Source organism: Oryzias latipes, chromosome 4 (genome assembly GCF_053564925.1).
Source record: "Oryzias latipes strain Hd-rR chromosome 4, Olatipes_Hd-rR_3.1".
Classification (NCBI taxonomy): domain Eukaryota; kingdom Metazoa; phylum Chordata; class Actinopteri; order Beloniformes; family Adrianichthyidae; genus Oryzias; species Oryzias latipes.
In genome coordinates, this window is record NC_136240.1 from 24,271,123 (window position 1) to 24,296,493 (window position 25,371).

At 39.5% G+C, this 25,371-nt stretch overlaps 1 protein-coding gene across 2 annotated transcripts in view; it reads left to right on the top strand.

The window, feature by feature from the left end:
* LOC101163480 (carboxyl-terminal PDZ ligand of neuronal nitric oxide synthase protein) overlaps window positions 1-24,811 on the top strand; it is a 172,697-nt gene extending 147,886 nt beyond the window's left edge. For both annotated transcript variants that reach the window (XM_023954384.2, XM_023954385.2), the window contains exons 11-13: window positions 18,852-19,042; window positions 19,117-19,244; window positions 22,282-24,811. In XM_023954384.2, coding sequence (XP_023810152.1) covers window positions 18,852-19,042; window positions 19,117-19,244; window positions 22,282-22,921 — 959 coding nt within the window. In that variant the 3' untranslated portion in view covers window positions 22,922-24,811. The remainder of the gene's footprint in view (window positions 1-18,851; window positions 19,043-19,116; window positions 19,245-22,281) is intronic.
* Window positions 24,812-25,371: the final 560 nt, after the last annotated feature.

The window sequence follows — 25,371 nt, forward strand, 5'->3', positions numbered from 1 at the left end:
TGAGTTGGATATTTTTGGTTGGGGAACAGATGAAGAAACAATCAGGCTGCTTAATGTTCTCAACAGGCAGGGAGCTCCTGACTGTCTGGGAGATGAAATAGCCGTGTGACTCGTTCTGGTGCCCACTGAGAAGCTGTACTGTTGAGACATCAGAAAAATCCTCACCTGTTGTTGTCCATTTACTTTAAAAAAACTCTTCTGGTTGAAAAATAGATAACTAACAATGTTGTGCACAATCATATGAAGCTCAGACAAATTCACCAGGCAAACATTGGCTCAGTCTTTAAGATTATAGTTCATGCAGTTCAGTTTTTATGAATCAGGTCTGAAACAAATCAGACTCTTGGTTTGTTTGGGGGGGTTTTTCTCGATGACGTAAGAAAAGCTCACATCAAATCTTGTGACATTTTCATGTCACGTTCTCCTAGGACCCTCTGATCTAAACATTCAGAAACACAAACAACAAAATTCTCATGAATAATTTATTTTGCACATCCATACAACATGTATTACACAATGTAACACAAGGTTTTACACAGTGTCTCAGATTTTGTAAAAACTATAAATGACCAATTTTTTTGAGAAAGCACAGAAACGTAAAACACGTACAGAAAAGGGGATCTAGTTTTTAGAGAAAAAAAAATTCGTACAGCCAAGAACCACATTGAGAGACGTTTACTGGTAAGCATTTTGTTGCTTTTATGTAACTAAATAGACTAAAATCACAAATTTAATTGTTGAAAAACATTTACTTGAATTGATGGTTGACAACAGTTTAATTAGGTGTAGTTTAATTTTTTGTGAAAGAGCCCTATAAGCCTGAGCAGAAGACTTGCAGTCACAGAAGCATTGTGTCATCTGCAAAGAAGTGAAACAGCCTCAAACTCACATACATTCCTTCTTGGTGTTTACTTTGAGATGCAAATACTACATTTCTGCTGTGGAATCTCATGTATTTGTCACATAAAAAAGTTCCTGGACCAAATATATTGTTTTTGTAATGAAGGGTTCACGTCCAACTGAACAAAAGAGTGCAAAATGTCAAAGCATCCAAAACGTGGCTGCTTTAACACCACATATACAGTGAGGCAAAAGGGTTTTCACTGAGTCTGCAAGTTGTGCCGCTTAAAAGGATAAGTGAGGTCTGTAATGTTTGTTCTAGACACACCCCAACTGTGAGAGACCGAATGCAAAATAAGATTTCCGGAAATCCCATTCTATGATTTTTAAGGAATTTGTTTCTGCATTACAATCTTCACCATTACACAAATAAATTATTTAAAAATTGTGCATTGGGATTTCTTGGACTGCGTTTTTTTTTTATTATTATAAGAGCTGAAATGAACCTATGATGGCCATTACAGACCTTTTTCATCTTTTTAAGTGGGACAACATGCAGAATGGAGACTGCCATATACTCTGTTGTACAAACAGTTTTTTGTTTGTGTAGATAAATGTACTGAAACTCAGCATTGTCGCATAAACATTCAACCAATATGCACATATTGTTTCAAAGACATTACAAGTATACACTGTTACCATACATTAGCAAGACTAGAGCTCAAACCCTATCAACACAGAATCAGAACAGATGTCAGGCTGCACATTTGTGAAGAAGAACAGCACGTCTTGGGTGGTTCCACTGATTGGTTGAACTGCTCTGAAGGAGATGCTAACTGTGTAGAGAAGGACTGTGCAAAAAGGAAAAAAAACAGACATTTTCAGGGGGGAAAAAAGTACCATCATGCATTGTGTTGCTTGACCTTTTTGTCATTTTACAATGTGTAAGTAATGATGCTTGTTTTATTTAGATGGAACTTTAAGTTTTTAAAATCATATTTTTAAATATTTGTTATGATTTGAGCGTCATTTAGATTTATAAGGCTGTTATTTATCTTTGTTTGTTTTTTTCAGACGAACTGTGAGTAGTTTTTAATAGTTTTAGGCAGCTTTAGTATATGTGTAAAAGTGCAGCTTTTTTGCAGGAATAGAACTGAGGCAGATTGCTTGCTACTTGGGGCGAACCATCACTTCTGGGACGCTTCTAGAATGGTCCGTGTCACAGCCAGTGGGACCACTCAAAGTGATTGTAATAGTTTTTAAATCAACCATTTACTTTAGCGTTCATTGGGTCTTTGGAGCCAAACAGATGTTGCTAAAATAAAAGCAATTCAGTTCCACAAGTAGATGGAGAGAAATTACTTTATTTACCTCCTTTAGGAGAAATTTGGTAAAAATGAACAAAAACATAAATATAGACAGATTAATGTGATCACAAGTAAATAAGGTTACAAACAAATACGACCCAAAATACTTGAGAATGTATCATTAGAGTTTAAAATTAATGTTATCATAAAAAAATAAAGACTTTAGTGTCCTCATTCTACACTTCAAATATCTGTTTATGTATATTTTGCCTTAACATGACCGCAGTCAAACTAGGCACTGTGCATCAAAAGCTCAAATAGTGAAATACCAATTAAAATGGAAAAATAACTCAATAGTAAAATATAAAATAAACAGGGTTCTTCAGGATTAAAATGAACTCTAACCCTGAATGCACAGAAAGTCAGTGAAGGAAAGGAAGATAGCTGTGGTGCCCCCTCTTTCACGACTAGAACACAAGTAGCAGAACCAGTTGGAGAGCCGAGAGTTACCATAATCCAGCCGAGATGTGATGAGAGCATAGATTACTGTCTCCAAGGGCCATTCAAAAAATGAAGCTAGACTTTACGGTACTCTGATTTTAGTAGTTAACTAATTTTTTATTTTATCTGACTTTAATAAAAGATTTGCATGGATACTATAACTATTAAGAAAAAACACACAAAAGCAAAGATGTAAAGTACAGAAACCCAAACGTTAATTAGATGGAAATGAGACTTTGCCAGACGTTTATTTGTTTGCAGTCTGATAAACCATGGGGAAGGCTACATTACCTGCTTTAACATAGTATTGTAATTATTCTTTAAAACCATTGTATCCTGCAAGCCTCAAGCCCAGACCTCACCTTAGGATGACGCAATTCCAAGAAGCTTCTAGAATACTAAAAAAGAAATTTTAAAAAAGCAGAGTGAATGCTAATGCTGTGTTGTTCATTTTCCACCACTCAAACTTGAAATTAATTGCAAAATTAATTTCAAGTTGGAGTAAATTGTTAGGATGATAATTTGCTTCACATTATCTCTGAAGGCTCTTCAAGATTATTGTCAGTTTTCTCAATTGGCTACCTCCCACAAACACACCAGGCAGTTTGAGTGTGATCTGTATGCAGATCCACGAATGTGCGTCTTTAAAATGTATCCGTCATTCCCCTCCTTTTTTCTTACCCCTTGATTACTCACGCAGGGCCCCCTCTCAGCTTATCAAACGCCGTCACGTAGCTCCTAATTGCAATTCTGGAGCCGATCTTTGAGGTTTCACATTTTTGAACTGATGAAATATAAATGGGAGTCCTCACCCGTTTGCCATGTCTCGTCACAGAAATGCAAAGACGTCAACTTGAAATCAGAGCAAAAAACTTAACGTCCTTCTGTGGGTTGAAAATGTTCACGTGTAAAACTTTTTTACATTGTAGTTAAGGGATGAGCTTTCTGCTTGACAGGAGCAACAACAGCACAGCAGCTCATGGGAAAAGTGACTCATTCTGTTAGAAGAGATGAATACTAATTTATCAACTAACTGTCGGACTGTCTGCTTTGTTCAGGATCACTTTTTCTGCAGATCTGCGCATCTGTACTTAAAAACTTTGTTTTTGGTGTCACCCCAATGAACTTCTGACCTGCTCTGTCCTTTGCCTTCCACAGACAGCCTTCCTCATTTGTCTCCACACAGCTTGTTGATTTTAGTAGCCAGAACATGTTTGCTCTCTTGTCCACACTTTTCCCTCTTTTCAATTTATGTAAAGCTGGGATTAGTTGGACCTCTAGGAGCACTGTTTGTTTTTTTTTAGTTTTTTTTTTTAATTCAGCTGGAAAACAACAATCCTCTCTCATGCCAGAATACTGACTCACAGATGACAGCCAAGAGTGGCCTCCATTGTGTCAACCCAGCTTTGTGTATGGCCCCCGGGCACAGTGTGGTATTAAAGTACTAACTCTGTCTCACAAGGAAACCCCGCCAAGTTTACATTTTCAGCTCCCATTTATCAAAGCAGCTTCCCTGTCAGTCCGGAGTTTGGAAACAGTAAATTCTGCCAAGGACTTGAAAGGGAATCAGTTGGACTTTCATAACGTTCTCTATCTTTTGCAGAGAGCTTTAGATGAACGCTTTGATTGGATCAAACAAATCATTCAGACTCTGGTAAAACTGGTTTTCATGTTGCCAATCCCCGTCTGAATGAGTTTGTATCAAGGGATGGTCGTTTCTTTCTCTGTCTGAAAGTATGATCAAAGTCAGTCCCACATAAGAACTAATGTATTTGTGTCTGTATATGCAATGTTCATTTGACGATTGCTGGTAATGAACTCTCAGTCCTAAGCAGAAGCTTAAACTTTAAATCTCGTTCCAAGTCAATGAGAAGAAAAGCCCGTCAGAATGATCTAGCGTAGCACAGTGTCCAATCACCAAGAACGATGGCTTTTGTCACTGCGTCCCCCAATTTGGTGTCAACAGAAACTAAACAAATGTGCTTTAAAACATCTTCACACTACAGGCGATGGCACATTTCTGTAGGCAGAAGCGAGGAATAGATTTCCAAAACCCCTGACTAAACCAATAGCTGTCAGGATTTTCATTTAAATATTCAGTCCATATTTTATGTCATTATGTGGGTTTTTTTTTTCAAACAGCTCCTCTGCTTCAAACCAGCTGCTTTCATCATCATTTCCTTTTTTTGTTATACCTTTCAAATTAAATTACTTCATACTAAAACCTTTTTTGCATTAATACAAATTAATGCTTTAATTTAAATGTAACATAAGATCTTTAGAGCTTTATAAATCATCTTTTAAATATGTGCCAGTAACATGAATGGGTGGCACTTTGTTGAAGATTTTATTACAGTTTTCTGGAAATATATCACTCCCTGTATTAAAACTGTTAAGATGTATGCAGACAGAGGGTAAATAAGCCCCATGGGATGTGACAGCCTGGAAACAAGACGACCAAACAACACAGTGAGCAGAAAGAAATGTCATAAAAGTGTCTGAGATGCTTCTTGGTGTCTTTTTTTTCCCCGATACATGGGATGCTTTCCCAAATGTGCAGTAAGCTTGAGCTGCACTGATACTAGGCTGTCATTGTAAGTTATTCAAGTATTCACTCTGCCAATCAATTCTCAGTATTAGAGAGTTTTTTTTTTGTTTGTTTTGCATTTGCTGAATTTTTGCAAGTCAGTTCTCATCACAAGTGAAGGCCAGAGAGAATAGAATACCCAATGATCCCATTCAGTAGTGCCTAAATATTCACCTTTTCTATGGGTTTGCATAGTTTTAAAATCACATTTAATATGCTAAAATAAAGGCTTTACAGTCACATTATATTATGTCGTGGCAGGTCAATAGACTTCAAAAGTGCATTTGTTCTTGGTATCATATGCAGCATTTTTGATGTTGAAGGATAACCATCAGTATATTTAACTTCCTAACCTGCCACAGAATATTATTTTCTCTTGTTTTATTCTCTTCTCTAACTTGTGAAATCAAGTCTCAAACACAACAGCTGATCACTCATTTCCAGAGTTCATGCTTTAGACATCAAACCTGAAACTGTACACAATGTGAGATAGATATTTGCTTTTTGGTAACTCTGTAGTTCCAGGGCTGCCTTTGAACCTACTCTGTACCACACTGCAGGGCTTTCCACTCTGATGGATTAGAATGATTCCTAGTTGAAGAACTACCGCTACAAGTCCACTCCGCTGTGCAACCAAAGTAAAACCTTTATTTGTTGGGACCAAGACTTAGTATTTTTTTATTCAGATCAGGCCTGAACATTCTTTTTAAAAAAAAAAAGGTTATCAACCTTTAGTATATCAGCTCTCATCATCTGAGGCTACATCCACTCTGTTTATCAAACCCTGTTAGCTGCCCACCTTTCCCTGACTGCAGATTCTACACATGAAGCTACACATTTGGAACTCAGCCAACATGAAGTGGGCTAGAGCCATTCACTATCTCTGATCTGTTTAGACCATGATATGGTCATATTGTGTCTGTTGTTGAACCACAAGAATACTTTCAATCACAAAGACTTTTTTATATATCATACAGCTGGGTGCATTGGTGCAACCTAAAAATTTTATTGGTCACCCTATTGAGAAATGAGGTTGCAAGTCCATCCAAATTGGTTGCTCACTGGAGCCCTGTTAAGTAATTAAATGATTTAATGCAGAGTAATTAAAGCAATTCAAATCTTTTCGTTGAGTGCTTAAGCCTGTCAGTGTCTCTGCTGTTGCCCCAAGAACTCTGAGTCATTTAGAAATGCAGATGAATAAACCCCTAACAATATCTCAAACTGCATTTGTATTCTAAACATTTCCATTTATTCAGATCTGACTTTTAGCCTGAGGGCGCAATCCACTCTTTTTGTTCTTCTGATGTCATTTCTTGTTATCTGTATTTCTGTGACGTGTTTTCCACCTTTTACTTATCCTTTTATTATTTCTACCTCCACTTTTCCTTACAACCCTTCAAAATGTCAGTCACATTGGGCTATAAAGCAGTCTATTTTTTTTCTGTCAGGATTCATGTTTTGTATTTGAATGCAAAAGAAAAAGGGATGGCTTTTTCAGCCTTTTGCCCTGACATGATTTCCAGTTAATAATTTGAGCATCTTGTTGAAAGCAGTTAAATGGGCAGCTCTTCTATTCTGACTAAAATGAACCAACTGTTCTGCAGAGTGTGGCAACCTTTCAAGCAGAAGCAAATGGTAGCAGAGACCTGCTGTTGGTTTGCAGGTTTTTGTGCCATTTAAAAGTTTGAAGTACTTTTAGTGGCTACAATAACTTTTTGAGCTAGACAGAAACTTCCAAAAAAAGTTATTTTTTTAGTGTAGCAAACCCCTTTTCACATGCATTTGGTCCAGCTAATGGACTGATGTGTCCTCACATTGACTGCAGTGTTGTCATATTTAGGTTGAAAGCCATTCATGACCCATTTCCCTCAAATTTATGATTACACAACCCTGTAAACCTTGTGCTATCCTAGGCACTTTAATATTGGGAGTTGGGTCATCTAGACCCCACTAGACAGTGCGCTCAACCTTTTTTCTTCAATGATTTGTGATCTTCACTGCTGTCCATGGATTTCATGAAATCTTTCCACCTTTATCCACCTTTGTCATGGTAGGGAGAACATGTCAATGTAAGGGTGGGGTCATCTAAGATAGCACAAGGGTTAATAAAATCTAAAATCTAATATTTATTTTAACTCAAAATAAAATATAGCCCAGTTTTTCAAGGTTAATGGTACAATGTCCAGAGATGTGATGCTTTTTCTACTTCTGACTAGAGGAACAAATTACATCTGAATTTTTATTAAAATGTAGCTTCTACGTGACTTCTACAAGCTTTTTCCCAACGGCATGATTCCCAACAATTTGAATAAAGACCTTTTTAGTGATGCAACTTTGAGCTTAACTTTCTTTATAAATGGGCTCCATCATGAGGAAAATGCCCCAAGAACATGTTCAAAACACCATTTTTTCATCGGAGTGGATTTTAACGAATGCAACATCTATAGCTGAAAAGTCATGTTTAATGTCACATAGAAGAGGAGGAACATTTTTAGTTATCTCATGTAAAATTATCGACATTTATATGCTAATTCAATTAAAAGTGATGAAGTGTGTTAAGTCTGGCTGAAAGCCTTTTCCTGGCCTCCAATCATAACAAATCAGTCTCAAATCTAATCGATTAGAGCTGATGTGTCTGCAGATGCAGCTCCACAAAATTCTCAATCTGGATTGGTCCCAACATTTTTTTCCCTTTGCTTGTGTCTTTTACGTTCTTCTTCCTCTCAGCATTAATTCAATGTTTAATAGAGGTTGTTGTTGGCATCTGAAGGCTACAGTTCCAGCTTGTCTAACCAAGCAGAAGCGGCATTTGGTGGCTCGAATCGATTTTTTCCCCGTCACCAATGAGTGTTGTTTGAAATTGGGGTTAACGACTTGGACAGCGGGGATCGATACAAAACACACACCTCAATCTGTCACCTCCAGACTCACAATGAGACTCACACACAGACGCATCTTTACCAGGCTCATAGAAAACCAAGCAAGCCGGAGTACACAATCCCAAACAGCAGAATGAAAGATACACCGACTGTTTTATAGTGGGATTTCATTTCATTCAAAAATAGAAAAAAAAAGGTTTTGTGTTTTTTACAAAGATTTTTGGACATTGTACAAAGCAAATGCAGTACATTAACTTATAAGCAATGCAACAAGCAGAGTAAGGGATTTTTTAATTCATTTATGGCAGAAATTGTAGATTTAAACACATTTTTGAATAAATAGTATGGAGAACAACCGGGGGATTAAAAAATAAGCAGTTTTCAAGAGAAATATTTGGTTTCTTTGTTTGTCACTACAGTGGAAACTTGTTTGTACAGGATTATTGACCTTTGACTGCATCACAAATGCATTTTTATTTATGCGCCATGTTTAGGTGGGTGCCAGGTTGTCTGTGAAAGACAATCTAAGAGCACTTTTAGACTGGGACAGTCTGACAGAAGTGGTAAATTGGACTTTCATTGCAGAAAATGTCTTTCTTTGAACTGGTTTGGTCTGCTTTCACATTGTACTCGGCTAATTTTATTTTTATTTATCTACATATAAAGTGTGCCAAAAGAGCAAAAAAATTAAATGTTACAAAATAAACTAGTCTACCTGGCAGTCGTTTGCCCAAAACAAAACCATATTTGAATGATTTGACAGTATCAATATCAGTATCAATACATTTTCCTATGGAGGCGTTTCATCTTTTATCTCACAAATATGCGTGGATACGTGTTTAAAGGCAACTGAGGCTTCCCAGAGACATGTCTATTTTAGACTGGCATCTTTAATGTTTCTGTGATGCAGAGCCAAAGGCCATTCTGAGATTCTGAGCAGCAGTTCAGTCTGGTGCATAATCTGGAACATGAGGTGCTCCATCTGTAAATGGCTAAAAGAGCGAGGGGATCCTGAATCACAGTGTAGCTCCAGGCCACATTGGTCTGTCAGCTGGTTTTGTCCCATCTCCTTTCTCTCTGTTTCCTTTTATGCTTCTTTTATAACTATGCCGACACAGCACAGCCAAGTTATGGGACCCAGATGTGTGCAGAATTTTTAAGGAATTGAAAAGTTGGCTTAACCTTCTAAAAGAAGAAACTGCTTAGTACAGCAGGAGTTTAAAAGACAAACTGACCTTTATTTGTAGCTTTTGGTCAAACATATCTCAAGCTAAGAATTGTTCTCTCCAAATAATTCATCCACCCAACCTCAACCTAATATACTAAGGCGGAAGCTGTAGTTGTAGGGGAAGAATTCGGATTCAGCAGTAGCGTGCACTGTAAAAATGATTCTAGTAATCTTCTGTGCTTTGGAGCCAAACACCCATTCATTGGTCTCCTGTCTGCTACAGGATTAACTCTGTGCTCTTGATATCAAAGCCACTCACCTCAAAAAGCGACACAAACAAGGAAACCTTGTCGCCTTATTGCTGCTTCAGTCATTGAAATGCTGTCTTGGAGACACTTGCAGGAGTTGTGTGGTTTGATGCATGGTAATGAGGCTAACTGTTGATCCCAAAGGAGAGTAAAGGCACCCAAACATGTCTGCCTACAAACCTCTCTCTCTTTTTCTTAAGGTTAACTTGCACTTCTTCTACCTCTTCGTATCATGGAACTTATCTTATTGCCTAATTTGTATCAGAAAATCTTGTCATTTTAAAGGTTGTTTTAGGCTGCACACACCCATTTCTCCAGACTGAAAAAATATCAATTTGAGTTGTCGGTGTAATTTCCCAGAATATCCAAAACCGAGTGCTAGTAAATGGTTTGATGTTCTCTATAGATTTTGGTTTTGTATTTATGTGAAAAAAATCTCTTTCAATTATTTAAGCAGAGCACAGCAGAGAGGGATATATCTATATATATTTTTGATTGTAATTAGAATTCAACGTGTGCTTTGGCTAGTTTGCCCAGTGGTTTGTTCAAACCACTACCCAGCATCTCTCATGACGTTTCTCCCTGCGCCGTTTTGATCGTCTGCCCAGAACACTAAATCCTCCAGGAGAGCATCTTATTTAAAGTCAGGGGAGGAGAAAAGGTTCCTTATTGAGATGAGAGACATCAGGTAGCAGAACGTACAATGAAGAGGAACAGAGACAAGAGATGAAAGGAACACCAAGGACAAGACTGCTTGTTAATGTTGGCCCTGTTTTCCCCCCTGAGACATTGGAGGGGTTACACAAGAAGACTGACCTGTGTTCTGAGTGAGGCTGGGTGACACTTTTTTGTTCTTTATTGGTTCGAATCAGTGAAAAAAAATTCAAAAAAGAGGAGGATGGGTCAACTTCATACCACCCAAGAAAGAAAGATCAGCTTTGTGGCCCGCAGAGTTTACAGTTTATTGGTGGATTCCTTTGATGCTCCACAGAAAAAACATATTTCTAAAATGTTTCTGTTGAAGATCAGAAAGTGTTTTTTTGTATTCATTTTGCACAGACCTGCTAGAATGTTACTGTGCAGACACATGAATTATTGCTAAGAGGAAACATTTGCTCTTCAGGAGCCTAAAGTACAATTTGGAATTTAAAAAAATTAAAAAAATGGGGGGGGTCTGTGTAATTTAACCTTTGAAATTAATATATTGATTCGCTACCACCCACTCATACTGTTATGAAATAATAAAGTCATTGTATACATAAAAGAAAAGACAACAGAGCTCTAAGATGAGAGTCAAGAAAGTCCAGACTCATTTCAGCTGGACTGGACTTGTAGGAATTGCAAGTATGAAACGAACAAGAAAAATAAAAAAAAGGGGGTAATAGGAGCAAAAGAAACATGAAAGAAATGGAGTATAAAGAACAGAAAGCAGATGGAGTTAAAATAAGACATGATCAAGGAGTGGAGTCTAGACTTAACTCTCCCAGGTTTAGAAGGATAGTTTCAAAAAAAGATGATGAAAGATGGTAGAATAAGAGCACTTATTTAGACATCAAATAAACACAATAACCCAGCCTAGCAAACATTTAAAAACCAAACCTAGTACATCCACCAACACCAGAAAAAAGCCATCTTCCTGCCGCAGCCATCCATGTATTTTTCTTTCTTTCATCTGCCATTTCAGTTTTCAGAGGGAACTGTAAGCGAAATTATAATTTAAATGATAAGAAAAAAATGTACAATATGTTAAACCCACAAAGCCATATCTGGTCTCAAACATATATTTTAATTCAATATTTTAGGAAATGATTAGATGGCCTCCAAACTTTACTCAGTTTCCTTACAAATCGTCTTTGTGCTTTTCTCATTCATCTCTGTTTACCTTCAATAGCTGCTGCTAAAAGCGTATGTCAATCTCCTCTATGACGAGTTTTCTGTACAATCCGTCCCAATGTGTTAAATATAGTAAAGGTAAAGTAAGGTTGAAGCCTTCATCTCCAATAACTTTTTCTCTATACCTTTCCATCTCGTCTACTTACACCCAAGGAACTGTTTTTGCACATCACACACTAACTTTTTTTTTTTGTAAGGTTTTAAATCAAGACCACCAATTCCATCCTAAACTTGTTCAAAAACATGCCTGAACCTGTATCCCTGCCTCTATCCTGCTTGCAGAAACTCGCGAAATATTTTTCTATTTCCTAGGGGGGGCCTGGCAAAAAATAATTGAGAAGCACTGCACTAGCTACTAGCGTCTCAGAACCCCAACCTAACATTACTGGTGCAAAAACGGCGAGCAATACCGCAGCTGTTTTGAGCCAGAGGCCAACTCAGTGGAGGAAAAAGAAGACATTAATGTATCTTATTTGTCTGCAAGTGGTTGTATCAGAATGGAGCAGAACAGGGACACTCAACAGGGACATTCAAGTTATCGCGTCACAACTGAAAGTTTTTTCAAATGGCAGGGTTTTTATCTGCTCCTGATTCACAATTTGAATAAAGAAATACTCAGAAACGCAGTTTTAATATTAAATTCTTTTAAACATGTCCTCCACCATGAGAACATTTTAAACCCATCAAAAACACGGTTTTCATTGGAGTAATTCTCAAAAGAAGTTTAGAAATCTTTTTTTTTCTTCGTATTTTTAACAGATTATTAATCTTAACTCATTCCAAATACCCTTCCTAAAGAGGCGGGACGTCAGTCGCTCAATCAGAAACGTCGTGCATTAATCCTGTCCTGTGTTCTTCATCATTTCTGAGACAGACTCACTCCACAGCCCACCCACCTTAATGATTCATGCTGTGATGAAAAATTGATGAGGCACTTCTATGTGTGTGTGTGTGTGTCTTCAGCAGGTAGAGGGAGGGATGTTTCTCACCCTGTTACAGATGCAATTGTCCTCATTTGTGCTGGCTTTTCTCTCACACACACCAGGAAACATCCTAATGAAGCCAGCGGAGAGCTGTAATTTGACACCAAAGATATAATGACTCTGCATGGCCTAAAGATGTTGTGTTTGTGTTCAAGTGGGCATGTTTCAGGTCACTTAGTGCAGCTCTCAGCTCTCACATGTTTATCTTGGCATGATGGAAATTTACCTCATCTATTGCGCCAAAATGTCTGATTGCATTCAGTTGCTTTGAAGTTCTGAGCATCATTTCAGTAAACAAAACAACTCACTTTCAGATGTTCCAACAGGGAATTCAATGTTGATAGAAATGTAATCCTGTCAAAAAAGGAATAGTTTTTTGGGGGGAAAGGGTCTTCTTTTTCACTCTTAGTTTCTCTTTATGTTCCTTTAGAGTCGTGGATGAATCATAAGTGAAAATGTGTGGTGCATGACTTCCTGTCCATGTTCTGTGTGAGGTCACTGATGGGTGCCCCCTCTGCTAAAGGTGCATTGTGCTTTCCTACAGCAGTCAAAGGGTTAAAAGAACAGAGAAGCAATGAGGAAACCTGAAAGGTTCCCCTGAGCAAAGGCCATCAGAAAGCCAAAAATCTGCCTAAAGCCAGATAACATTCATTTCTTTGGATGTCATCAGTTAATCCGACATTCAATATATTTTTGATGTCTGAAGTTCTTTTAACATGCTGTAACATTTTTCCATTTTGTGTATTAACTAATACTTGATGATGATTTTTCCTTAAGAACTGTCCCTATGGTTCCAATGAACCTCTAGTCGACAGAAAACTCCATAGAATATTTGGTGGCATCCTGTTGGTTGCTTTTTATTTTTTTTCTTTGTTTATTTTCCTGTTGCATATTCATAAACATATATATATATGTGTTTAGTATCACAATACACCTATTTTTCAATGAGGTTTAAGCTTTTAGCACTTAAAAAAGTGCTAAATTCTTTCTATTTTTGTCTATAAGGGCTTAGTGCTCCATGCTTCATGGATGGTGCCCCACTTGATGAGCTGGCTGTTATTAAACAACAACAAATGATTTGTTCAGCAGGACTGTCAGCATTTCCAGTTGCATCTGAGGTTCTGACGTAGCGCATGTTACCATAGCTCCATCAGACCTGAGAGCACAGGCGTGCACAAGCAGAACTACAGTGTTTATGAATGAAAATGGATAAACTAGCTTTAAATCAACTCTGAAAATGTTTTATTTAAGCACAACTTAAACCTCAAAATGGTTGATTTGCATTTTAATGTGCAAAAGTGCATCAATATTGAAAGAGAGAGGGGAAAATGAGGCTCAGACAGTTTCCAGTAATCCAGTGATCTTTCAAGGTCAGATGATAAAATATTTAAACTCCACCTAACATCAGAGCTGCTTCTCAGACGCTACAGGCCTCACTTCCCATGTCATACTTCACATTGAAAGTGGTACGCTGAGGGACAGACAGAACAAAAATGTCTTGTTTGTTGTGGACAGTAAACCTCCTGCTTGTAGTAACACAACAGGAGTCATTGAAAAGTCTATTTAAAGTCTATTGAACATGCATTGTGTTGCCAGCCAAACCAGTCCGGTACTCAGATTTGGTAGTGACGTGTGGATGGCAAAATCGATCATGAGGAGAAATTAATTGCAGTTTTTGTCCAGCTGGAATCATGTCACATCCAGTCTTTCATATATCAGAACAGACCTGTGAAAAGGAAAAGCCTGAAGCAAGATTTAGGAGATTTGTACTTGCGCTTATGTATTTTCCACTAAGTCTCTTCCAACTGCAGATGGCGGGGATGCGCTAGTTAACGGTAGCAAAAGAAGAAGACCCTCCCTACACGGTTCTTGAGCGCCTGTTCCTGAACGTGCGTCAAATGCCCTTGTAAAATGTGTTGTCTGTATGTCTGATGCATTTTACAAAAGCTTTCTTTGTGTGTGTGTGTGTGCATTTGCATTTTTGTGTGTTTAGGCTACGTTTTCTTTTCTACTGGTTTGCATTTATTTATGTCACCTTTAATCTCTTAATGGCAGTTTTATGTTTGTAATTAGTCGTAAGGTCATTTGGCCTGCTTTGCTTGTTTACTATCCTGACAGTTATCTAAGGTCTGAATTATGACTGCAGGAGGTGAGATCCACTCCTTTAATTGGGATTCAAGTCTCAGAGCCCCCACAATCACACCGCTCACAGTCCCAATTACCTTTGATTAAGGTCTGAAAGTGGGACGCAGCAGCACTTAAAGCTGTGTTACAGCCAAGTTGCAGAGCACGCCATGTTTTTTTTTTTTTTTTTTTCTATTGAATGCTTCGGTGGGAAAGGGAAAAATAAACCACACAATCTATTTCATCATCCTAAATCGCTGTGGGACAGCAGCACCATGACTGTGCCATCGTCTAATTAGGAGAACATAGTCATTTTTTCCCTAATGAAGTTCCCCGTGCAAAGAGGCAGCAATTATTACTATTTCTGATTATAGAAAGGGACAAATAAGAAATCTGATCTGATACTGAGAAGAAAGGTTTTCACAAATCCCCCCTTAATGGGATAAATGCAAAAACTTTGGGTCTTTTTTCATTAACAAAAATAAGTTTTTTAAATATTATAGGTCAGGATGCAAAACTTTGTTTAGTGGAGAAAGCTACAGGATTCTACTCTAAAGGTTCTGGCAGGTGTGTTTTTGTTCTTCCTGCTGCTTTTCCACAGATGTGTTTTCTTATCTCCATACTGGGTGTTTGGCGCTCAGATCAGGGCTCAGACTCTAGGAGGGGAGCAGAATGTTTCCTTGATTCCCCACCAGACATCCTCCATCTCTTGTTACTGAAATGGAATTGCCTAAACCTTCTAGTTTGTTGTCTTGTTATGAACACACTTATACTGGTAAATCCTTTTAAACTGAAATTATTTCAATGTGAAGCCTTTTTATAGAGATCTTGCTTTTTTCTTTTTTTGCTTTCAAATCAAACAACTTTCCACTGATTTGAAACCAATGAAAAACCTCAATTTGTTAGAAATTGCTCTACTTTTTGTTTTGAAACTGGAAATTCTCATTTTGTTTCCACTTTCATCCATGTTCATCACTTACCCAAACAGGTCAACCTCACACTGGGTAGTATTCTGTTTGCACAGAATTTCCCAACTTTCCCTTCATGTTGGTTCTGACCACTTTTAGTGCTGACTCAGCAGACAGAAGTGATGATGAAAAACATTCAGCAGTAAATGCAGATCTGGGCTGTAGCTTATTCCCAAACGCCTTGCTTTTTCTAAACTCTGCAACAGAAGGCTTGTTGGTAGTTAATCTCTACAACAGTGAGCTTGAAGAAGTACTCGTGTTGCTGAGTTACAAGGTGACACACACTCCATCCAGCGTTTTCCCAGTGTCTCTTGGGGGCGACTACAATAGAAAGCCCAGACATTAGGTCTAGATTACACAGTGAAGTGGGAGGAATATGTGGCTTCATTGTCAGGTGGGATCAATAAGGGTGGTTTACAGTCTGTGTAATGTAAAACCATTGATCCAAAAAGTGCTGATAACATCAGTCTGTGACTTCAACTGTCCTCATATGTCAGAGCTTACTCTATATTAAAAGAGTAAATGTTTTAGTTTAAATTATTTTTTAATATAGCCACAATATTACAACGTTGAAGAAAGGTGCTAGTATTAGTACCAGGAAGTGTTTTTCCAAGTGATGGGAAAAAAAGAGGAATAACTTTTCTGGATCTGAATGGGTTCAAATGGTTTCTTATGAATGTGTTTACACTCCTTATGTGGAAAGCTTCTGTCAGCAGAGTGTGTTTCCTGTGAGTGCACTTCGTTTGACAGGTGTGAAACCTCACCTGAGCTCTGAGCACACACATGAAGTGACTGTATGAATCCAGACAGACTTTGACAACCTATAACCAAACTCTGAGGAGGCAGAAATCACAGAAAGATTGGAGGATGTGTCAGGAACATGGTGTAGTGAGGGGGGGAGTGCAGGTAGCTACCCACACCTGAATGTCACAGGATTTACTTTTTTTGTCTTTTTAATCAGTGCTGGTTTGGGCGTGATACCACCCACAAATGAGGGATTCTTGTCTCTCTCTGTTTAGATTTGGTTTAGCAAAAAAAAAAAAAAAAACCTATTTGCAAACCTACAATAAAGTCTAGAGGAAAGTTTAGTTTAGTTTTTAGTCACATGTGCATGAGACCTTTCTTCTCCACATTTGACCCTTCCTCTGGGGGAGCAGTGAGCATTTTTTGGTTGACCCCCCCCCCCCCCCCCCCCATCCAACTCTTAAAATATACAATGTCTTATTTTAGTGTGGCCATAATGTGGATTTGAACCAATAACTGTATATGAGAACTGGACTGAGTGACCCCTTCCCCCTCACATTCCAAACAGGAAGTACCTGCTGGCTCTAAGAAGCCAACATCTCATACACCTCTCCAGAAAATTAAACAGCTATTTATTTGTCAGAAGAACGATTCTTTCTCTGCTACCTGTTTTAGCATGTTCTTGCTAACTCCATTTTTTATTTGGTATATTTTTTTCTGTATCAGACGTCTCTATAAATCTACACCGTCTCACGTCAAATGTTTGAAACATTTGACAGATTCTACCAAGTGTAATTTCAAGTGCTATAGATGATGACTTCCAGCTAGCTCACTCCTTATTGGTGAGCGTGGTTGCCATGGAAATGTTGACTCAGATTGACTGAGACCAGTCACTGTTTACTGACATTGGCCATGTCCAAATTCCCACCCTAATCCCTAACTACTAAAAAACGATATGGTGCAGGACTATCTAGTGCCCTGGATTTTAAAAGCAATTCAGACACCATGCTCACTGCTTTTTTTTTATTTTAAATGGCGAATATGACATCATTGATTTCACAAACATAAAATCTCCTTGATATGAGCGTTTTGTGACGATCATTTATCGATCCACTGTGTTCTGAAGAGGAAAATGTTGAAATAAAAAATAAGCTTTTCAAACACTTGTTCTTTGCAAAATTGTTCAAACGCAATGCATTGTGGTCTACATTCACCAATCTAGTGAGCATTGATGCACACTGTTTTTTTTTGCAGAGACTTCTGGGAAATTTCTATGGCACTCTATTTTTGGCATTGTATATTTGGACTGCATTACAAAATGGCAAGCGCATTATATAGTGCACTGTGTAATGAGTAGTGAAGGAATTCCAACATGGCGGTGTCCATATCGCAAAAAAATTAGCGATTGAATTGACCTCCATTGGTTGGAACGGGAAGTAAGTCATTTTCTATGGATGACATCACACTCACTCATGACCACAACATCCTCCAGACTCACCCCCACAATCACAAAGCCCCGTGCTTCGTTGACATGCATGTTGGTGTTGGGATTTACTCAAAATACAGATCTCATTCATTCTCAGTCATCCAGCACACTCACATCCTCACCAGCTTCCTCTGTTTCACACACACTGACGAGTTTTAGCTTCTGAATTCCTGTTCCTTAATAACAACCACCTTTCAGTGCACGCTCCAGTGAATTGGTTTGGGAGGTGCAGTGGGCGTTGGCACAGATCTGTGACACATGCAGCTGGAATTATTTCCTTCAGATTGTTGAAATGGAAATCATAGTAAAATTGCAGGCATGGAAACAAAGGAAAAATGGAAACTGTTGCAAATTTCTTTCTGCTTCTTTAGAAAGTGACTCATAGTTTGTGTTTCTAAATAAAAATCCATTCATCATTTTGGTTGTGGATCAGCTTTCTTCTTTCCTGCTCTTCCCTTGTTGATCCATGCACCAGTTTGTCAACAGTTTTCTCCATTTCCGGCTCAAACCTCAGAGACAATGGGGCTTTTAGCTTAAAATAACCTGCAAACTGATGCTTTTCTGTCTCATTAAATGCTTTCCGAGACCTGTTTCTCTCTGAGAGGTAAGATCATCTGTCTGATTCTGAGCTCCTGTTTTGTTTTTGCTGTGATCCTGCATTTTGACCCATGAATTCACCGCCATGACTCTTTTCATTTTGCTTTTGATGTGCATGTGTGGTAGCTGTGGCTGTAGGATTTATTTTATGTATTATTGATCACAAAGTAACTCCATCTGGAGTCCATACGTTGTGCACGTCATGTAAAAAAAAAATGTTTTGAATCTGTCTGTGATGCAACATGAGTTTGTTTTCGGGCAAAGCTGCAAAGACAAAATGCCTCCGCTCCCCAACGAGGGACGTTCAAACTAACTGCTGCCCTTTATAGTGCTTTATAGAGCACAGTGTGGGTTTAGTTAAGAGATTCTCCAGTGGGATGCTGGGAGTTTCTGCAGCTTTGTAATGTTTTTTCTTTCTGAAAGCTGCTTTTTCTTCTCATCTTTTTGACCGTCTGTCTGTCTGCAGTTGATCAGAGTATGTTTGAGAACTCCGTTGCGCAGCAGCCGAGTCCTCGGATCTCCAGGTCCGGTCTTCCCAGTGGTCGGCGCTCCTCGGCCAACTCCGCCGCCGGTTCTGGCAGCGCGGACTCCCCGTCCTCCGGGGGACAGCAGCGGCTTAAAAATGCCATTAACCTGGGCAAGGCGGTTGGAGCAAAGGTCAGTGCGGCAATCGCTAATGCGAGCATCGTCTGAGCACGTCCAGATGTCCTAATCGTTTACGCCCCCTCCAGGTTAACGATTTGCTGAGAAGAAAAGAACCGAGCCACCTCGGGGACATCGGTGTGACCGAGGTCAACAAGAACGTGGCTGCAGCTTGGAGCAGCACAAGTCAGCTCAGCCACGCCGGTGCCGCCAACAGGTGCACACAAACGCTCACATGCACACAAATTTCTCTTTCCAGCTTAGAAAAATCCATTCCAGTTAGGGTCGTCTTTGTACTGGAGCTAAGGAGGGAGGGTCCACGCTCTCTGGTTCAGGTCAGGTGAATTATTTACCAATTTTGGAACAGACTTTTGAATTAGTAATCACATCTCCAACGCTGACGTGAAGACCTGAAAATTGATTGAGCCCGTCCTTTGATGGTTTTTTTTTTTTTTCTGTTTGTGTGTGTTCGGTGGTTCGACCAGACCCATTGATCGCTTCTCTCCACCCAGTCCAAGAAAAAAGTTATTTTTCAACAGTTTTGATTTCAAGATCAAAAACGGACCGAACAAGAGTTCTGACGTAAAGATGTTTCACAGACTTTCCTGCGATGGGAAGTACTTTTGAGGGGGGGGGGGTTCTAAAAGTTGACGTATTGTTGCTTCAATGAGCAGATGTTGCTAACCTAGCTACCGTTAGCAGAAGGCGGGGTACACCCTGAACAGGTTACCAGTCTGTTTGCAGAGCCACACACACAGACACACCTAGGGACAACTAAAGACACCAATTAACCAAAGAAGCATGTTTTTGGACTGTGGGAGGAAACCGTAGTGTCTGAAGAAAAGCCACGCCTGCATGGGGAGAACATGCAAACTCCATACAGAAAGGTCCCAGCAGGGATTTTAACCAGGACCTTCTCACTGTGAGGCCAGAGTGCTAACCACTACGTCACCATGCCGTTGACGCTGTTCTTCCGTGTCACTGACCACAGTCTTCCTCAGCTATTTACATGCAAACCATTTAAGACGCAAAACCAGAGGTAGATTGTAGCCAGTTGGAAAATCACAGGTTCAGTTTCCGCCTTGTATTGATGTGTCCTTGGGCAAGACACTGAACCCCACATTGATCCTGGTGGTTATAGGTTAGTGCCAGTGTTTGGTAGCAGAACCGCCATCAGTGTGTGATTGTGTGTGCATGAGTGAAAAGGACTGTGACTGTAAAGAGCTTTGGACCTTCTAAGAAGGTAGTAAAGCTCTATATAAGGACACTCCATTTACCGTTGACATGCATTCCTAGAAATAAAAAGGAAACATCAATTCAAATATATTTTTTGCACAGACAACAACTTCCTGAGCCTCATTTCTTAACTGTACCGTTTTTTTTTGTTATTGTTATTTTTTAGTAAAGAAAAGCCTGGAAGTCATTCCAAACAATCAATGACTCAATTGTGCTATTCACTGGTTTGAGGGTACAGCAGTCCTGCTTCACGATCTCAGTCTGATGTTTATGTTTTCCCTCAAACACTCCTTTCCCACAACTGAAAGTTTTTCTGTGATTTCAAACGATCCCCAATCATGGCTCCTCCCCCGCAGTGCTTTGCTGCTATGGCTTTGTTTTTGTTGGGCTGTCAGTGTCCTGGGGGGTATTCCAGGAAGCAAGTTTAAACTAGCCTGACTTTAAGCCTGAACTCTGGCTGAAATCCGCCTGAACTTGCTTACTCGGGGTATGTCGGTTCCAAAAGACCGGATATGAGTTGGCGTAATTACGCTCGACTTGGTAACCCTGGGTTAATGCACGTGCACGGCAGGTACATAAAGACATTCTCAATAGATCGCGGATTTCAGGAGTCACCATGGAAACGCGTGGTGAAAAAAAAAAAGAAAGCGCTAAAGTTCAGTGAGACAGTCTGAGATTAATGACAGCGAATGAAGATTATACGCCCATCAAAAAAGTAACACGGCTGCATCATCAAAAGAAAGAGTTTCTGCTTGTAGTAGAAGAACAGACAAAGTAAAGGCACGAGTTTCTGATCTTATTTCCATTTTCATGTGATATAACTTATCTAATTTTGCCAACTTTAATGAATTATTTCTATTGGTAACAAGTAATTGAGTTAAATTTATTCAACCTAATGTCTTTCGTCTATAAAACTCAAAAGTTGTTAATACAACTCAAATTTACATATTTATTTAACTAAATGTCACATTACTCCAATTCAAGTAATTTTTTTTCCATCGTAATGAATTGAAATTCTTGAACTCTCATATGTCTAAGTTTGAGCCGGCCGGCAGATCCTCATTTTTATAACAATTAAAAGAACAAAACAATATGTGCTGTGTGCGTTCATTCATTTATGAATTTGCCAACATTGTAAATATGCTTTTTGCCTGTAGGGGTGCTATATAAACTCATCATCCTCTCCCTCCCTCTCCCTCATGGTGCAGAGACTTGAGCAAAGTAGGACAAAATAACTCGGCAAAACACGGTAAAACACAGTAAAACAGCTAAACAACTAAACACATTTGGTCAAAAACCCACACTTAAACCCAAATCCATCCAGACAGGCAAAGGGAATGGTATCCCACAATCCCTTGCGGTGCCGATCTAACAGCAGCACCAAAGTTACACCTACTTAATTGAATTAATTTGAATGAAAGCAAAATAACTGTCTGAAAACTACGTGTTATTTTTAAACTGACTTAACAAAAAAAAGATTTTTAATTATCTTAACTGAAGCAAATAATTAAGTTAGATCAAAGTAAAAAAGTTTATCTTTCCAACATCCATATGTGGTCTTATCACCCTCTCATGGTGGAAAAAGTATTATCTGAGCTTCTTCATCCACTAAATAATCTTCAAATGGACACGCCATGCTGCTTCACCTCTCTGTAAACAAACTAACCTTCAACTAAACCTGCTCCAGACCAGGTTATGTTCAGAGCATGAGTTGCCATGGCAACTTGACATACCCTGAAACATACCTCCATTTCTGGAACCGAAAGCTGGGGTTATCAACTTCCTTAGCCTCAAACTTACCGTGGGAGCTAGCATAACCTGCTTTCTGGATTACCCCCCAGGTTCAGATGTTTCAGGCTTGCTTCTGTACATCATGAAACAAGGAAGAGTCTTTGAGTCACACTGTTCTGTAATATTGAACAAACCAAGATAAAAAAAAATGGAGTAAAATAGTGATTTATCATAAAAATCTTTATCTCATCATCCTCACGTTGTTCCTCTTTGCCGCCTTTTTCCAGCCACATCTCCTCCTTTGACTGCTTTCCTCGGCTGGACCCGCCCCCTCCTGGGAAAAAGCGGCACCCTCGAGCTCTGAAAACCACGCAGGACATGATGATCTCCTCTGACCCCGTGGTTTCCTCACCGGATGCCGCAGACACGCCCCCCTTCCTCCCTCCTTCTGAGAAGATGACTCCCACCCCTAAAGAGGAGATCAGGAATGAGGAGCAGCAGCAGCTGGGGAAGGAGGAAGAGTCGACAGATGTTGCGTCTTCATCTGTTCCAGCAGAAGATGAAGCCGAGATGGATCCAGGGACGGGGACCAGAGGCAGGGTGGATGGAGTGACCGGAGGAGGGTCCAACGGTGCAGAAGAAGGGAGCGCAGCAGGAGACGCGGAGGAGCACCGGCAGCAGCCGCAGCTCTCCGTGCCAGACCTCATCAACAAAGACCCACCCATGGAGTCCAGGGCCAAAGCCTGCGACGTCTGGCAGAAGGCGTCCGGTCCGGACTGCAGGCTGGCCTCCACCCCGCGCTCCGACAAAACCCCCCGCCGCATCAGCCTGGACGAGCAGGTGCTGCTGGGAAACGGCACCACCTGTGGCAAAGACAATGGCTGTGAGGACGCGGAGCCTCACCCGGACCTGCTGTCGTTTGAGTGACAGGCGGAGCTGAGGACCTACGGCAGCTCAAAGAAACCTTAAGATCAAAGACGGGGGACCAGACAAGAACTTTTTCACCAGGAGACTTCTAGGTTTGATCTAAGGTCAGTCAGACACCGCAGCTGTTTTAATTTTTTTATTTTTATGAATGAAAACAGAAAAACGTGAGGGAAAAAGCTGCAGTATGGATTCTTCTGATTATGTAGCAATGAATGTATTTCTGTGCAAGATATCCTTTAAAACACTCAAACTCTGATTATTGAATAATATATTTCATCCACTTCAAGTGATTTTTCATCACTTTGGCAATAAATCCAGCAAAAGCTGCTGCAGTAAGACACTAATATATGATGACTATCAAAATCCTTTATATTTAGAGAACATTATTTATGCGTTTGAGGTTTTCCTAGAGAGGTTAGGAAGAGAAGAAGCAAGTGTAAGGATGAGCAACCATGAAGGTGTTAAAGATGGACTTTTACTCCACTCAGGAGCGGATGTTAACATTTAAGAGTCTGGTTTAAATATTCCTCCAAAAAGATCCTTTTATTGTGATTTCACTCAAAGTTTGGGGGAAAGAGTGAGATCAGCTTCCTGCTCTAGCTGAAAGCGACTCGTCGTTCTGGAGCAGGCAGACGAACGGACAGACGGTGGGACGTTGGAAAGGTAGAAGTAACGTTTGAGCCAAAGAGAGGAGAAAAAATGAGCTGAGAAGGGCAATTTTTTCCAAAACCACAGACCAAAGAGTGAAATTAGCCACTTTTGAGACAGAGAAAAGAAATATTATTATTTGTATATTTTTACCTGATGTAAACCAAAGTCAGTGCATTTGAAACATTTAGTTGCAGTTTTATTAATATTTTTACACACATGATTTGTTTTTTAAATGACATACTTGCTATCATTGTTTGACGAAAACCACCTAGCCGACAGAACAGGACGTTTCTTAACTGTTTCTCCTCCGGGGACTTTTGTCTTTCCCCCCCCCCGAGTAAAAGAACAGGAAGTGGGCTCTTAAGAGATGGCAGATTGACCAATACGTTTGTTTTAAAGGACTAAAAGTGAATGACTATTAACTTTACTGAGAGGAATTCATGAATTTAAAACTGGTTTCTGCCACTTTGGAGCGCCATCTACAGTCAAAAAAAGAGAATGACCACTTAGTCAGGTGGAAAAACAGATTTGTGTCAGAGAAGATGGATGATTTGAATAAAGGGATCTGCTAGAAGACTGTAAATAAATAACAAAATCCAGTTAATAGGGGTTGATTAGGCCGCTATCACAGTGAAGACAGCATCTGCTCACATGCAGTGTCAGGTTAGCATATTTATACATTGAAGACCTAACATTAGCTATAATTGTGTACATTTTCACTCATTGATATGGAAACATAAGCTTGGATCCTTTTAGGAACACGGAGGTTGTGGCTGTAGCTAGAATGTAGCTGAAAAACCATCATTTTGTGATCATTAGAGCTCAGAAAAACAACACTTTTCTTATCGATCGTTGACAAAGGAGTAGCTTCTCTTTGAATTTTTACAAACTGTCTCATACTTTGTAAGAAATGAAGGACAAAGATGTTATGTTTATGTGTCATTTAGCTGCTTCATGCTTCTCTTTCTGTCGCTTTGGTGTATTTTGACAGAATTTCAGCAATAATGAAGGAAACTGCTGCTTTTGTGGGAAAACGACATGGATTCAAATCTGGGACTTCCTTTGAGACTTTTTTAATGTGTTTCATTACGTAAATTTATTATATGATTTTTATGTGAGAACAGAATCAACCGTTTAGCCTTTTTCTTTCCTACTGTACTGCTTTTTTCTTTTTTTTATAAGGGGAAGTGATCTTTTCCTGCAACGACTATAATCTCATAAAAATAGATTTGATCAGGATTTCCTTGGTTTGTCTTGTGTGACTCTGTTTCCTTATTTTCTCCATCAGTCCTGTTTACATTTATTTCAGGGACGTCTGCGCGGCGTTTTGATGGAGTTGTGGGAGTTTGTTCTCCTGCAGCAGAAGCCGCTCCTCTTGCGTCGTCTCCACTGTTTCATGTTGTCGAGATCCAAACTCGGCAGTGACCCAGATTGCGTGACGGAGGCTGATCTGATGTTTCACGCCGGGGGTCTGTTCCATGCCGATGCCGCTCTTCCTCTGGGCGTTGCCGGCCTGATGTTTGTCTCTTGATGGTGGAAACAGCCAATCGGCTGCCACATACAGCTCCTGTCGCTGTTTAATAATTTAAACCCCCAAACTGACCTCCAACAAAGAAATCGAGGCTTCCATGCATAATCGAGCATGAGTCTGCTGCTGTTTGGTCATGTGGTTTCATGAGTTTGGGTTCTGATCAACACAGAAGAAACCTCCATTTACTTCCACGGGTCCAGAAGAGTCCTGGAAAATGTCAATGGAAAGATTGACACCCAAGGAAACCATCACTACAACTTTGAGCAGC